Source organism: Anolis sagrei, chromosome 6 (genome assembly GCF_037176765.1).
Source record: "Anolis sagrei isolate rAnoSag1 chromosome 6, rAnoSag1.mat, whole genome shotgun sequence".
NCBI lineage: Eukaryota > Metazoa > Chordata > Lepidosauria > Squamata > Dactyloidae > Anolis > Anolis sagrei.
Genome location: NC_090026.1, coordinates 105,883,135 through 105,899,884, shown reverse-complemented (window position 1 = coordinate 105,899,884; position 16,750 = coordinate 105,883,135). Strand labels below are relative to the sequence as shown.

The 16,750-nt window shown below is 40.4% G+C and overlaps 1 protein-coding gene across 1 annotated transcript in view; it reads left to right on the top strand.

The window, feature by feature from the left end:
• ST8SIA6 (ST8 alpha-N-acetyl-neuraminide alpha-2,8-sialyltransferase 6) overlaps positions 1-13,310 on the top strand; it is a 62,312-nt gene extending 49,002 nt beyond the window's left edge. The window contains exons 5-9 of the mRNA XM_060782342.2: positions 1,560-1,704; positions 2,500-2,609; positions 3,777-3,869; positions 4,753-5,227; positions 8,215-13,310. Of these exons, the coding sequence (XP_060638325.2) occupies positions 1,560-1,704; positions 2,500-2,609; positions 3,777-3,869; positions 4,753-5,221 (817 nt within the window). The 3' untranslated portion in view covers positions 5,222-5,227; positions 8,215-13,310. The remainder of the gene's footprint in view (positions 1-1,559; positions 1,705-2,499; positions 2,610-3,776; positions 3,870-4,752; positions 5,228-8,214) is intronic.
• The last annotated feature ends 3,440 nt before the right edge of the window (positions 13,311-16,750 follow it).

Sequence of the window (16,750 nt, the reverse complement as noted above, 5' to 3'; positions counted from 1 at the left end):
AGCAAAATAGAGTTTTCTTCTAACTAGAAAACATTTCTATCCACTTCCAAGTTTATTAGTTTATTTCGACTGGCTTCTTTCCGTGATTGGTTAAAGTCCTACATATGCTTACTTGGGAATAAGCCCTGTTGAAATCCATTGTATAAACACTAACAGTCCCATCATACCACACAATTGCTCTGGTGGAGTTAGGCATTCCTAAAGAAGTATCATCTCTAGGAACATGCTGCGTCCTCCAGGGGAACATTCTGATCACGTTCAGGGAAGCATAACATAGAATCATCTGAAAGAGCCAGCAAACTCCGAGGGACCATTTTCCCCAGGCTTGGTTAAGGGAAACTGCAAATATGGGTTCTAATGTCACATGGATCTTCTTGTATTTTCCTCCCATTGTACAGGCAGTCCCCATGTTACAAACATCCGACTTACAATGACTCATAGTTAAGAGTGGGGGTGAGACAACAAGAAGTGAGGGAAATCTATCCTTAGGAGGGGCTTCAGTGCCCGCCCCCCAAAATTCTCATGGTGGTCCGCGAGAAGGCTTTACTGGTACATTATTTAAACAGTTATGTATATTCATATCATGATCTGATCACAATGCTCACTATATCCCATATCCATGGGGGTATTGGGATAATGATACAAAAGGTTTGCGAGGATAGATCCTGACTGCCCCCCCCCGAATCAAATTCAGCCCCCCCCCCCCCAGAATCAAAATCCTGGCTACGGGTTTGTGTGCAGGGCTTTATAGGTTAAAACCAGCACCATGAATTGGGCCCAGAAACAAATTGCAAAGCAGTGGAGCTGTTTCAGCAGGGGTTGGGGTGTGCTCCCTGGAATCGGCACAGGTGATTAACCTTGCTGCTGTTCTCTAGACCAATTGAAGTTTCTGGATATTTTTCAAGAGCAGGCCCATGTAGAATACTTTACAGTAGTCCAAGCAGGATGTAACTAGTGTGTTTGTGTGTGTACCATTGTGGCCATATATTTATATGTTTGGTGTTATGCTTAGAAATGTACTTGTTTTAACTTACAAACAAATTCAACTTAAGAAAAAACCTACAGAACCTATCTTGTTCACAAGTTGGGGACTGCCTGTACACAAAAGAGAAGGAGGAAACAAGAGCAGTGGATGTTATTCCCCCTCCCAACCCCCACTTCCTGGTCATCCAGCCAACTTTTGACAATTTAAGAGGATTTGATTGGAAAATACGTTTCCTAAAAATAGCAGACATGCTGACATTGATGTAGCATGTCTGACAAAATATCTGAATCATCAGGAACAGGATCACAATAACATACTTAGAAATATTGACATTATTTGGAATAGGCCAAATAATCCCATAATCTCTCGCTGCTTCCCAAATTATTGGATAGTATCAGAGCTAGTAATGGTAAAACAATTCCATTCAATAATGTATGTTAGATGTGAACCAGTCATAAATTGTCATCATCATCAATATAAAGAAGGAGCTAGCTGTGTTTCTCATTCTTTTGTGAATTTCTCTTTTTTTAAAACAGCAATTCACTATAATGATCTTTTGTATTTTGTTTTTCAGGTCAGAACTCACTTCATGCTGTGATGCCATCCACAACTTTATCTCTTCTCAAAACAATACCCCACTGGGAAGCAATATGAGTTATGAAGTGGACAATAAGAAAACCATTCATATCACAGAGGAAATATTCAAAATGCTGCCTGAGGTAAGGAGCACACCATTTTTATGGCCTCATATATAGAATATGTTTGATCTTTCAAGTGTTCTGGATAGTAGTCAAGCAGAAGACAATTCATGCCACCAAATTTCCTCTTCCACTCCTCCTTCCTTTTGACTGCTATACTCTTTCCTGTGCGTGGATGGTGACCAAATATTTTGGTCTGTATTTTATAATGAGTGAGCTGGCACAGTGTAATGATTAAATGTTGAACTGGGAGACCAGGATAAGTCACACTCAGATTTTGAGGAAGATAAGCATCTGAATAAATTCTGTCAATAAAACACCGCAAAGGTATCATCATTAGTCAAAAATGACTTAAAGACCACAAGAAATTTTATAGTGCTGTAATGAGAGATTGGTATATATTTGCTTTTATATTACATTTTAAATGTTGAATTGCTTTTATAATTGTTTTAACTGTATTTTGATATTTGTTATGTCATCAAATCGCTGCCAACTGTGAACCGCCTTGAGTTGCCTCTGCCAAATGCAGTAAATAAATAAATGAATAAATAGGTTTTGTCCCAAATCAGGTATAGAACTGCTCCCTCAACATCCCTTTGCCCAATTTTAGTTCAATTCAGTCTGCCTCTCTACTGCCCCTCTCTTCCACCCTTCCCTGCTGCATTGTAGCTTTTTGGAAATGATGTTCAGGATGTGACAGAAGCTGTAGAGGAGAGAATGCTCAAGTAGGCTGGGCAATGTACCCACAGCGCCTGACTCCATTTTGGCTGAAATTTTGCTACGCAGTTAACACTGCTTCCCTCTTTTTATTTTTAGTCACAGCCTCTGGATTATCCCTTCAAACAATGTGCAGTGGTCGGTAATGGTGGGATTCTGAAGAACTCCAACTGCGGAGCTGAGATTGACAAATCAGACTTTGTATTTAGGTGAGTGAGTGCATGACGTAAGGAACAAATGGGGAAGATGCACCTTCTGTTGTTCAGTACAACTAGTGTGGTGAACTAAATCAATGAAACTCCCCTAAGTGTTGCCTTTTCAAATCCCCATTGATGCAAGGAATCTAGTTGAGATTAAGACAATTGTAGGAAGAAAAGGAAGAAACTCGTAGAACAGATTCATTTTTTATTTTTTCAGTTCAAGTATAGTGTACTGAGCAAGTAGCATACTTCTTTACATCTCTGTAATTGCATCCCTTATCCATCCCTTATTTGGCTTTTCCCCCTGACAAAAAGCTGTGGGAAGGAGAATGATTGGGTTGTGTATCTTGAAAGTTACCTTCCCCTTCTCTTGCAGTCATATTTCCTGATGCCAGACACATTTGAAATTCCCCCTGCAAAGTGTTTTCTCCTAAAAGGTAGATTTTCTATCTACTCTGAGGAACAGAAATGTTCTCCAAAATATGCATACGTGTGCTGAATGGAACTATTACCTGCATGGCATTTTTAGAGGATAATGATAGCTGGCATGACCGTTGTTCCCATTTAGTACTGGGGCTGCAGAGAATCCAAGACTGGTCCTAGTGTTAATCATTACATGTTCTATTTTGGAAGATAATACTTGCAGCAGAAAGTTTGGTACAAGGTGTACCCTTCAAAGCTTTTGGTTTCTGGAACTGGGGCCTCCAGGGTTGACATAGTCTTTACCTCTGTTGATGGAGGTAGATATCTGCCTCCATCCAAATCCTCTTCAGGTGGGTCATCCTCTGTTAAAGTCTAATTTTTAATATCAAAGTTTGGAAATGTAACTTTTTACTAGAATGCCCAAAATCTTCCAGATAACTGGTTAATCACCCTCCTCCCCTTGGAACCTATGTAAATCCATGGCTGTTATCACAGCCCCTGTCAGCAAACACTCTAAGTTACTGCACAATGCAATTTGGAAGGTTAATTGTTGTGCAGAAGATCTTTTCAGAGCCATGGTGTGCATTTGCACCCAGAAAGACATTCCCAGCATTACCAATGAGCCTTTCTTCCTGGAAAGGATGCTCTAGGTTTGCAGCCTCTGATATCAGACTAAATTGATGTACCTTTGATTGTCTGAGAGATATGGAAAGGTTATAAGGAAAATAATGTTTGTCTCTTGTCAAATTGCAGGTGTAATCTTCCCCCGACTGAGGGAAGTGTCAGTCAAGATGTGGGCAATAAGACAAACCTTGTGACTGTCAACCCGAGCATCATAGCTCAGAAGTGAGTATGACTGCAGTGTTGTTTGCGACTTGTGCTTAATTGCTTGGTTCTCCAATTTAGAAACTCCTTGGCATGCCACCATCGTTGCTATTGAATTCCAATTGCTTCATTAGTAGTCCCAAGTTTCCCCTTAAAAGGCCAGCTAATGCAGATTGAAAGCCCGTAAGCTGCTCGTTCTTTTGGAAAGAGGGGAAGCTTTCTGTGTGGAAGTAAATACAATGGCCCTTTGCTCTTTGGCCTCACAAGCTCTTAGCTGCGAGGAAAGAATAGCGGTGCAAAATTACAGCCTTCATCTAAACCAGCTTTGTCCAACCTCCTGCTGTTGGTCTGGGATTTGGAAGCTGGTTGCTGTGTGCCTTTGAGTCATTTCTGACAACCCTAGAGTAAACCTGTCGTAGAGTTTTCACAGCAAGATTTGTTCAGAGGAGAATGCCTCACCCTTTCTTTGAGCTGAGAGGATGTGAAATGGCCAAAGTCAAACTGAGTTTCCATGGCCTAATGGGGATTCAATTCCTTATCTACCAGAGTCCTAGTCTACCACATGAGCCACTATGTAATACTGTAATTGGGAGATCCAGGTTCTCCCATTGAGACTTGAAACTTATTGGCTGACCTTGGACCTATCGCCTCCTCTGTCAGTCTTCATGGGGTTGTTTGGAAGGTAAATGGCAAGGGGAGAACCATGTGTGCCATCTCAAACTCTTATTTGAATATCACTATTGCATAAATTGGCATGAATATGAATTGGCGTATTGATTATTGGCACTCCATAGCAATTGCTACTTTAGGGAACTCCTGGGGATCAATATTAGATGCCACTTAATCATATCCAGCATGTTTTGGTATCCATGAAGAATGTTCCTAAGTCTTTGCATGTTTGCAGGTATAATAAACTGAATGAAAAGAAAGCCACTTTCCTGGAAAACATTGCAAGCTATGGAGACGCATTCCTTTTGTTACCAGCTTTTTCCTTCAGGAGCAACACTGCCACTTCGTTCAAAGTACACCACACTCTGAGAGAGTTCAGCGCAAAGCAGAAGGCCATCTTTTTCTACCCCAGATACCTAAAAAATCTAGCTCAGTTCTGGAGGACTAAGGGCGTCAAAGCTTACCGGTTGTCATCGGGTTTTATGATCACCAGTGCTGCTGTGGAACTGTGTGAGAACGTGAAGCTATATGGCTTCTGGCCTTTCTCAAAAAGCATAGCAGGCAATCCTATAAGCCACCACTACTATGACAACCAGCTACCTAAGCCTGGATTTCACGCAATGCCCAAAGAGTATAACCAAATTCTCCAGCTCCATGGAAGAGGAATCCTCAAGCTACAGCTTGGCAAATGTCACACTGAGTAATCCAAGGTAGGTGCTGTTGTTTCAGAAAATGGGAAACTGAAAAAAGTGAGGGCCACATTTCCTCAGGGAAGACCTGTCAGGAAATGAAGGCAGTGTTGGCCATAGTCAAAATTTGTTGACACTACACCCTTCTCCTATTCCCCATCTCTGCTGATTGAGTTGCTCAGGAAGAAACGGATAGTGGACTGTATTTGCCCAAGGCAAGGTAGGACTAAGGTGACTGAGGCTTTGGAGCCTCTGTGCTATCCAAATGATTGAGATAGATAGATAGATAGATAGATAGATAGATAGATAGATAGAGATGGAGGTGGAGTTATACTTTAAAATGTACCTGTTCCGACTTACATACAAATTCAAATTAATAACAAACCTACAGAGCCTATCATGTTCACAGCTTGGGGACTGCCTGTACATTGCAGAGGAAGGGACAGAGTATTCTTGCTCAAAGGTGGAAGTTGGATCCCATGTCAATATAGTGGTGAATCCAAGCCTGGTTTTATGGGGGTTAGCCAAAGCAATGAACCCAATTTCTAAATAATTTTAGCACCATGGATAGCTCAGTCAAAGCTAGGCAAACATTACATGGATTTATCACCACTGCAGAGAGAGATACCACTGCTAAGGCCACCAAGAGGCCATCAGACCAGAGACCTATGGAGCCAATTTTGACTATCAAGCACTTTATAAGATTTATTTATTCATCATATTAGGAGCAAACCAAACAGTTGTATTAAAAAAAATAAAGTTTGAAAACTTTGCATTCTATTAAATGTCCTTTGACCAGTAGCTGGCCACTTGGAATGCCTCTGGTGTTGCTATAAGGAGGCCCTCCATTGTGCATGTGGCAGGGCTCAGGTTGCATTGCAGCAGATGGTTTGTGGTTTGCTCTTCTCCACACTCACATGTTGTGGATTCCACTGTAGCCCAATTTCTTAAGTTTGTCTTCATCTTGTGGTGCCAGACCACAGTCTGTTCAGCACCTTCCAAGTCGCCCAGTTTCCGTGTGCCCAGGAGGAAATCTCTCATTTGTTATCAGCCATTGACTGAGGTTCTGGGTTTTAGCCTGCCACTTTTGGACTCCTGCTTGCTGAGGTATTCAAGAGTGGCTCTATGCTTTATATCATTTTTGATTATAAGAAAATATTAGCAACCAAATTCTTACTTGAGGATGTTCTTAAATATTTTCTGAAAACAAAGCAGGGAAACCTGTATCCTGCTTGAGATCCTTGAATTCCAGTACCTGTTCCTGGAAAGTTCCAGAAAGTACATGAGTGGTGTATATTTTCAAAATATCAGTGGTTCTCAACCTGTGGGTCCCTAGGTGTTTTGGCCTACAACTCAAAGAAATCTCAGCTAGTTTACCAGCTGTTAGGATTTCTGGGAGTTGAAAGCCAAAACATTTGGGGATCCATAGGTTGAGAACCACTGGAATAGATAGATCTGAAGTGAAAGATATAAGTGGACTGGCTCCAGCTGATTGAAGCAGCTGAAGTCCAGCATCTGGAGACATCTTTCACCCCACACATTATGTTTAGTATAAATAAAGTGTGGGATTTGTGCAGCCTTCCATATGTTTTTGGTCTGCAACTCATAGAATCATAGAGTTGGAAGAAACCTCATGGGTCATCCAGTACAACCCCCTGCCAAGCAGGAAAATTACATTCAAAGCACCCCCAACAGATGGCCATCCAGCCTCTGTTTAAAAGCTTCCAAAGAAGGAGCCTCCACCACACTCCAGGGCAGAGAGTTTCACTGCTGAACGGCTCTCACAGTCAGGAAGTTCTTCCTAATGTTCAGGTGGAATCATCTTTCTTTAATTTTGAAGCCATTGTTCCGGGTCAAAGTCTCCAGGGCAGCATAAAAAAGCTTGCTCCCTCCTCCTTATGACTTCTCATATATTTATACATGGCTATCATGTTTCCTCTCAGCCTTCTCTTCTGCAGGCTAAACATGCCCAGCTCGTTAAGCCATTCCTCATAGGGCTTGTTCTCCAGACCCTTGATGATTTTAGCCGCCTTCCTCTGGACACATTCCAGCTTGTTAACATCTCTCTTCAATTGTGGTGCTCAGAATTGGACACAGTATCCCAGATGTGGTCTAACCAAGGCAGAATAGAGGGGTAGCATAACTTCCCTGTATCTAGACACTATGCTCCTGTTGATGCAGGCCAAAATCCTATTGGCTTTTTTTGCCGCCACATCACAGTGTTGGCTCATGTTTAACTTGCTGTCCACGAGGACTCCAAGATCTTTTTCACACGTACTGCTCTTGAGCCAGGCATTGTCCCCCATTCTGTATCTTTGCATTTCATTTTTTCTAAGTGGAGTATCTTGCATTTGTCCCTGTTGAACTTTATTTTGTTAATGTATTGTCGAAGGCTTTCATGGCTGGAATCACTAGGTTCTTGTGGGTTTTTTCGGGCTATAGAGCCATGTTCTAGAGGCATTTCTCCTGACGTTTCGCCTGCATCTATGGCAAGCATCCTCAGAGGTTAGTTTTGTTAGTTTTGGCCAATCTCTCTAATCTTCAGAATAGCCAGTGGTAGGGAATGCTGGGAAATGTAGTTCAGTATCATCTGAAAGATCATCCAATTGCCACCCCTGGTGTTGAGCAGTCCCATGAGGCAAAACAGGATTTTCTACTTTAAAGAAGAGAGAAAAGGAAATCATTTTGATTGAAGTGCTCAAAACAGATGAAATTAAATGATACTTTATTAATTACCAAATGTCAGAGCATCAATCACAGTTTTTAAAATAAGACAAAAGTGAAGTGCTGTGGCTTATTTTTCTTTCATCAGTGAACTGACGCCTACTCTCTCTCTCTCTCTCTCTCTCTCTCTCTTTTTAACTTGGGCTTTTTCTACCTCCCTCTGCCTCTTCCCCTTTAGGCCCAAGGCAGTTAAATACCAACTGTAGCTTGTTGTATGTATGCTACACAATTTGCTTGCAAATGAAACACAGTGACATTCATTCTTTCTGTGTTTTTTTTTCCAGAGATAGAAAATACGTGTACACCCTTGTGGCTTGATGTTGGATTTGATCAAATGTCAACTTGTGAGCATTATTTGTGCCGTTATAATCGGAAATATTTTGCACTTAAAGACGGTGGTCTTATTTCTTTTTTGGTAATTATAGTGATGTCTGTGATTTTAGATTCTTGAAATCTGACTTTTTTTTTTTACATAGATAAAATTTTTCAAACCCCAGAATTTCCTCTATAAGATAACAAAGCACAATGTCAGGATGGTTGCTGTCAATAATGGAAAGGTCTTGCTTTTTTAGGTGTTATATCTGTAAATATATTTACTGTTTCATTTATGCCATCTAAGATAGTAGAAGGTTGAATGTCTTTGTATGCTACTGTGTAACTGCAACCTTTTGGCTGGTCTGCAAATAATTATGCTGGGTTAGACATTCAATCATGTGATTCTTCCACTTGTAGTCTGGAGTGGTACAGTCCACAGTTATAATAGAAGATATAGAAGATGGATGAACTATTGCATAAAACAGTGAACGAGATACTGTTTGTTGTTTATTCATTCAGTCACATCCGAGTCTACGTGACCTCATGGACCAGCCCACGCTGGAGCTCCCTGTCGGCTGTGGCCACCCCCAGCTCGTTCAAGGTCAAGCCAGTCACTTCAAGGATACCATCCATCCATCTTGCCCTTGGTTGCCCCCTCTTCCTTTGTCTTCCATTTTCCCCAGCATCATCGTCTTCTCCAAGCTTTCCTGTCTTCTTATTCTGTCGCCAGAGTACTTCATCTTTGTCTCTAATATCCTTCCCTCCAGTGAGATACAGTATCAGTATCAGTGAGATACTGATATTCAGAAACAATCTATGATGCGGTGCCATTTCAGGGTGAACCCCTCCTCCCTGGATTGTCCCTTAACTTTAGTACCTCGTCCACTATTTTATGCAATAGCTCAACCATCTTCTTGAACAGTTATTTAGTTATATATATGTAATTAAGTAACATCTCCTGGCCTTGATCTCCTAAGTTCACCTTAAAAGCCAGCAGTCACAATGAGCAGAGTGCAAAATAGATGGATTTTCCATGAATGGATTCACCAAAAAGGAGAACTGCAATGAGAAATTATGATTGGAATACAACTTCTGATCCCCACAGCCTTGCTTGCTGTTGAAAGAGAACGGGAAACACGATCCTATTTGGGTTGCTGTGAATTTTCTGGGCTGTATGTCTATGTTCCATTCTGTCCTGACATTTCACCCACATCTATGGCAGGCATCCTCAGAAATTGTGAGGTTCAAATCCACGGAATGGGAAGAGCTCCTGTTGTTAGACCCAGTCTCTGCCAATCTAGCAATTCAAAAACATGCAAATGGGAATAGATCAATAGGTACCCCTTCGGCGGGAGGGTAACAGCACTCCATGCAGTCATGCCATCCACATGACCTAGGAGGCCTCACAACCTCTAAGGATGCCTTCAATAGATGTGGGTGAAATGTCAGGAGAGAATGTTTCTGGAACATAGCCATAAAGCCCGGAAAACTCAGAGCAATCCAGTAATTCTGGCCATGAAAACTTTCGACAACACATCATCCTATTTATTTGTTTATTTGACTTCCTGCTTTTCTCCCAAATGGGACTCAAAGCGGTATATAATTTAAATGAAAATAGAACTAAAGCAATATGGCATACAGAAGTTGTAACTTCTGAGTCTGAGAAATTAATTGGATGGAGAGAAAGTCCCCTCCTGAAAATTATGGGGAGATACAGGATTTTAAATAGTTTGGACCTAAGCTGTATAGAGCTTTCTAGATCAAAATCATGCTACCTAGTGCAGTTGCTAGCAGTGAGGTGGGGATGGGCATTTTGCCACAGTTTCATCGTATATACAATATACAAATATGTATTAATCTTGATAGTTTTTATAGTGAGTCATGTTTAATTACATTCCAAGGGGGTGACTTTTCCAACATCAGTCTTGTAATACCATCAGAATACTCAGAAATAGTTTTGCCAGTTCCTTTCTCTGAAATATAATTACAGTAACTGGTATTAATTGATGGTCTCCCATTCAAGTCATACGCAGAGCTAATCCTACTTAGCTTCCAAGATTAGACAAGATCTGGTGCCTTTAAGGTATTTAGGCCTAAGTAGATATATCTATAACTATTTGATATATGTTGTCCGGAAAATAATTCATATCAGGCTCTTAACTTTAAATTCTTAATGTTCTTTTCATTAAACTACCTATTACAATTAAATTATTAAAAGACCTTGATTAAATTTCTTTCTTTTAACAGGAGCCAAGGGAGATTAACTTACATAATGCAGTCAAATAAAAACAGTGATATACCCTCTGGGCACCATTTCCAGAAAATTTATGGAATTCTATTAATCTAACAAGGAAAATATCTGCAGAACCCGGGTAATAACTTTCTGGATTAAGTGGCTCAAGGAGGAAAAAAGAAAGAGGTAGGGCTCTGTGTACATGGTGTAGCAATTTTCAGATGTGAATGATATTCATTGACATTCACAAACTGGACTCTCCTTTGTCTATCATGCAAAAAACTAGCCACCGCCCATGATTGGGAGGAGGATTATAGAATCATAGAGTTGGAAGAGACTTAGAGTTCCAACATAGAGTTGGAAGGGCCATCTAGCCTAACCCTCTGCCAAGAAGGAGGAAAATTGCCCCCAGAGCACCCATGACAGATGGTCATCCAGCCTCTGCTTAAAAGCCTCCAATAAAGGAGCCTCCACCACACTTAACCTCTGTTAAGCTCTGAGCTTTAAACAGTTGTTTTTTGGACTTCAACACCCAGGTTTCTTCAGTCAGCATGAGCCATGGACTTCAAAAGCATTTTTAGAGAGACTTTTGGGATCAGGGGGACTACATTTTCTGAATACTCTGGCTAGCATTGCTAGTGGTAGTGCTAACTATGAGTTTCTAGGAGTCATGCAGGTGGCATCATATAGGGAACAGTCTATATCAGGGGTCCTCAAACGTTTTAAACAGAGGGCCAGATCACAGTCCCTAAAACTGTTGGAGGGCCAGATTATATTTGAAAAAAAATATGAATGAATTCCTGTGCACACTGACATATCTTATTTGTAGTACAAAACACACTTAAAACAATACAGTAATTAAAATGAAGAACAATTTTAACAAATATAAACTTATTAGTATTTCAATGGGAAGTGTGGGCCTGCTTTTAGCTGATGAGATAGGATTGCTGTTGTTGTTGTGTGCTTTCAAGTCATTTCAGATTTAGGTTGACCGTGAGCGAGGGCCGGGTAAATGACTTTGGAGGGCCGTATCCGGCCCTCGGGCCTTAGTTTGAGGACCTGCTCTATAATCACTCAATTTGTTATCTTATGATTATATTCGGGCACCATTAACACTATCACACAGCAGTTTTGAAGTGGAACATAGACCAGTAGATATGTGGTTTGTATCAATGGCATGGCAGTGAGTTTTGGAGTAAACCATGATAACCCTCATAGCCATTCTCCAAAGAAAGTCTAAAAATGCAAACAATATAATGGTATATTATGGCTGGGAAATCATTTCTTTTCATCAGAATTGAGAGACAGCAGAGAAATTTGCATAGGAGGACACAGGAAGTACTGGGCTTATAAACAAAACAAAATAGTGCTTCCCTTGCTAGCCCTTGCTGTTTGCATATTTGTTTTTCCCCCTTGCTTGTTGCAGTTTTTGGAACTCATATCATCAACTGCAAAGCTAATTATTATTATACAGGGATCCATTATAGCAGATAGCATGGAGGATCTAGGTAGATTCCTGTGCCTGCCATGCTGATATACAGTAGCTCTAGTTAGACCTGAGTACTTAATTTTATGAAGATTATGGAAAGAGGTATCCAGTACCTCATTACACAACTCCCCTTGCCGTGGGCTTGCAACAGCAGATGGGAGCCTTCAGGAAGCATCTCCATCCTGTGATCTGTCTTCTGTCCTATTGCATGTCCAGAGAAGCTGAGAGGGAAGGGGGACCACCAATACTAATAATAAATTTTATTTGTACCCCGCCACCATCTCCCCGAAGGGAACTCGGGGCAGCTAACAAGAGGCCAAGCCCAAAATTACAGTACAACAAAATAAAATGGTTGAAATAACAACCCCGGGAGAATGCCATACATACAATGGTAGAGATTTGATGCTCTGGTGGTTGTTGGATCTTGACAAGGCTTGTCAAGTCAGGACCATTCCACACTCTGAGATTTTAGGCCTACAATTGACTCCTTTAGGAGGCTAGCACTGGTCATGTTATAAGGATGATATTACAAAAGACAGCCATCACAACTGCACAAAGTAGGCTATTCAAATGAAAAACCCCAGCTGAGATTCTGCGTCAGTGGTATAGTTACACTTCATGTTCTGATCCAATCTTGAAACCCACCTTAGAAGTCAGTCTGCCATCCTAAGCAATGGAGTTTTGTTGGATGCTTTGAATTATGTCACAAGCCTCCCCCACTGGTGAGTGACAGTCCAAACAGGAACCCCTGCAAAGTCTAGTCACAGCTCTTTGTCACTGTTTCTGGTAGGAGAAACATCATTTGACTGCCTCTCGCTCAGCATAATTGCTGTATTTGGAATGATGGGCTGGCTTTTAAGGTAGACAGGTTTGTATGGCAATGGTACCATGCGTGCAAATGTGAAATAGTTATACAGTTGTAAGTATATTGTTACTAACTTAATAAGATGCCAGATACCAAGTCTATTAAAGGTGTGCTTATATATTGACATGCTTTACAAGGCAGTAGTGCTGCTCTGAGATTTTTTCACCTCACTGAAGAGACTGGAGAAGAGGATTCAAGCTCTGAGGTCAAGAAACCCTGATTTCAATCTTGGAATTCATTTATTCTTAAACACTCTTAATTGTTAAAGACTTTTGACACTTAATGACTTCAACTTGTGTCTGATTTTAAAATGGTTTTGTTTTGACTTGTCAAATTATTTGATATGCCTTTATTTTGTTGATCTTCTACTGTTTACATTTCAAATTGTTTTAAAATGTTCTTAATTGCTTTTATTTGTGAGAACCCACAACAGAGGACCAAACAACATAAATATTTTAATAAAATAAATGTTTAAAGACCTATGTGCAGATGTGAATGTGGAGAAATAAGCGGCAGAGAGCTCTTTAGCAATGAAAATCTGCCTGGCCTTGGGCAAGTCAACCTCTCTCCTCTTAACCTGCTGCCTGCTTCCTGGAGTTTGGGGAAAATACTTGGGTATCTTGGCCTCTTTCTTCTTGACGTTAATATCATCTGATAGTCCTGCCATCAGTCCTGTAGAATACATACTTATTCATAGCATGTTCCATTCCCTTGGAATTTGCAATGGAAGGGGTACCAAAGATCACTATGTTATGGTGCTTTAAAAGAACGGTTCATGAAGACTAGGACTGTCAGTGATAAGCTAGAGATAGAAATAATGGTTTTCATTCCAGAGCATTTACTTAGCTACATTATCATAATTCCCTGGATAAGCAGTGTCTACCATCTTGATATCCCAATCTGGATTTACTGGTCAGCAATTGCTGCAAGCAACTAGGATCTGTGGTCTAATTAATTGGGATGCAGTTTATTTATTTATTTACAGTATTTATGTTCTTCCCTTCTCACCCTGAAAGAGACTCAGAGCAGATCACAGAACACATATATGGCAAACATTCAGTGCTTTTTATGACAAGACAGATGACTACACATAGATAGAGGTATATATAGGCTTTCCCATCTTCAGCATCTTGGAGGCTGTGCTCTGTTCTGGCTGTGGGGGTGGGGGGTGCTGCTGCTCCATCTTCCCATCCACCCCTAAGTGATTTCCAGATGACAGTCATAAGTAGCATCCTTGTCATAATTGTCCTTTGCACCAGAGATTACTCTTGGGAAAGGGGTGGAAATGTCAACCTACTGCACAGACCCTCAAACCTTTTAATCAGAGAGCCAGTTCATGGCCCCTCAGACTGCTGTGGGGCGGACGATGGACTATAGCTTGAAAAAAAACATGGAATGAATTCCTATGCACACTGCACACATCTTATTTGCAGTGCAAAAAACACCTGAAAGAACAATACAATATTTAAAATGAAGAACAATTTTAGCCAGTATAAATTTACCAGTATTTCAATGGGAAGTATGGGCCTCCTTTTGGCTGATGAGATAGTCAGGTTAATTATGATTGCTGTTGTTATGTGCCTTTAAGTTGTTTTAGACTTAGGGTGACCCTAAGTTCAAATTTTTAAATACCATTTGAGCACAAAGAACTGTTTCAGCCTATGACACACTCGGAATTCTCTTTTGTTTTGCCATTTTTTTCTGAAAAAGGTAGGGGTATGTGGATGGGTGTATTGAGGATATGCTTGGATTTGGGGTATTTTATACTTGACAGTTCTAGTCCTCACTCATTGACTCTAAAAAGAGAGCTTGGAATTTATGGTTTGGACTGCAACTCCCAAAACTCACCATCTCTGATGTGGTTTTAAGATGTAGTTTTTCCAAACTCAAGATCTGAACTTCTACAACCGTCCCTATATTGGAAAAATCACTAATTCTTCTGACAATGTAGTGTTAGGACATTTGGTGATTATTCCCCTGCCTCTTTGCCTAAAATCTCATTTCAGTGTATTGCCATCTGGCAATTGATGCTGTAAAATCTAAATGTGATATTATTGTCTCTTTGAAATTGTGAAACATCTGACTATATTTATGTATGGACAAGTCTCATTTAGTGCAATGCATCGGGAAGAATGCTGTGCCATTCTTCCATTTTAAATTTTATTGTATTACTAGGTCAACTTTAGTCATTACCCAGATGATCTCATGGATGTTTTGTACTACTGATGAAGTGCCTCCAGGTCAACAGCTCTTTGCTTTCATGGTTATGATGTATACACTGGATGTTGCATTATCTAGATGTGAATTGGATTTTATTTCTCTGCAATTTTCCTTGGATTGCTTTTTCATAAAAAATGTATATCTCATATTAGTATCTTCTATCTGATCATTCACATGCCTTCTGCCAAATCATGATGACTGCAGTCTCAACCATACTTCCTCCAGAACGAACCTCATTGGACACAGTTGAGCTGACTTCTGAGTAAAAAGGCATGCAGCTGTGTTGAAAGTCATGGAAGAAGTCATCCACAATTTCTCTTGCTCCCCATGTTGCAATGAAGAAGGTATTCCAGGATAATAGACCTGGATACAGGAAAATGAAGAATCACTATGAAATAAATAAATGGAGGTTTCTTGTAAAATCTCTTGATGGTCATTTTGGAAGCATCTGCTTATGCAAAGGTTTGTATTACTGCAGAACTGGGTATTGTAATTTAATTCTGTTTGTTTATATTATGTGATTATGGTTATTTTGCTATTAATTTTTAAAAGGTGCATTCTGTTTTAATTGGTGTTGTGAACTGTGTTGCATTCCACAGTGGTAGAAAAGTGAGATATTAAATACGGCATGGGCAAGCTTTGGCCGTCCAGGTTTTTGAACTTCAACTCCCACCATTCTTAACAGCCTTGGGCCCTTTTCTTTTTCCCTTCAGCCACTTAAGCTGTGAGGCTATTGGGAACTGTGAGAGTTGAAGTCCAAAAAACCTGGAGGACCCAAGTTTACCCATACCTGCATTAAATTAATCCAGTTCCCCAATGGATATTATCCACCATAGAGGGTCATAATCCGCAATGCTAGTCAGACACTGTTCAGCTTCTCATGGAATCATTGTTGGAAGAGACCACAAGGGATATACAGGGTTAGTCAAAATGCATAGGCCAATAAGCCATTCAATTGAATGGCTTATTGGCCTATGCATTTTGACTAACCCTGTACATTTCAGCATCCTGCTAGGCAGGAATACACACTCATAGCACTCTAAAAACAGATGGACACCCAGCCTCTGTTTAAAATTTTCTAGCGGAGATTCCAAGGCAATGTTTTCCACTGTTGGACAACTTTACTGTTAGGAAGTTTTTCCTGATGTTTTGGTGGAATATCATTTATTGCAGTTTGAATTCATTGGTCTGTATCCTAGTTTCTGGACCAGCAGAAAGCAAGACTACTCTCCCCTTAATATGATATTCCTTCACATATTTAAACGTTAGCTCTGAAGTCCCATCCTTGAGCTAAACCTAGATTTTTAACTTTGAAAGCCCAAAATATAACAAATCATTTCTATGTCCCTTAGAGGGCAAAAAAGGCTTTCCCCTCAGTTTGAAACAGTTGGGGTGACAGGATAAGAGCAGGTTAAAGTCTGAGCTACCCCCAGTATTTTGCTGCCTGTGGCTCACAGTTTCTCAAGTTAAAGTACGTAATACCCCAAAGCAGCCAAGTTATTTCAGCCATAGTTCAGGTGATCCACTATGTGGTGGTTAAAAAACCCCACAAAAGTAACAACAACAACAACAACAACATTTTATTTATATTCCACCCTTCTCACGCCGAAGAGGACCCAGGGTGGATAACAGTACACATACATAGCAAACATTCAATGCTGCTTAGTAATACACTGTTTGGTGCCTTTATGCAACATT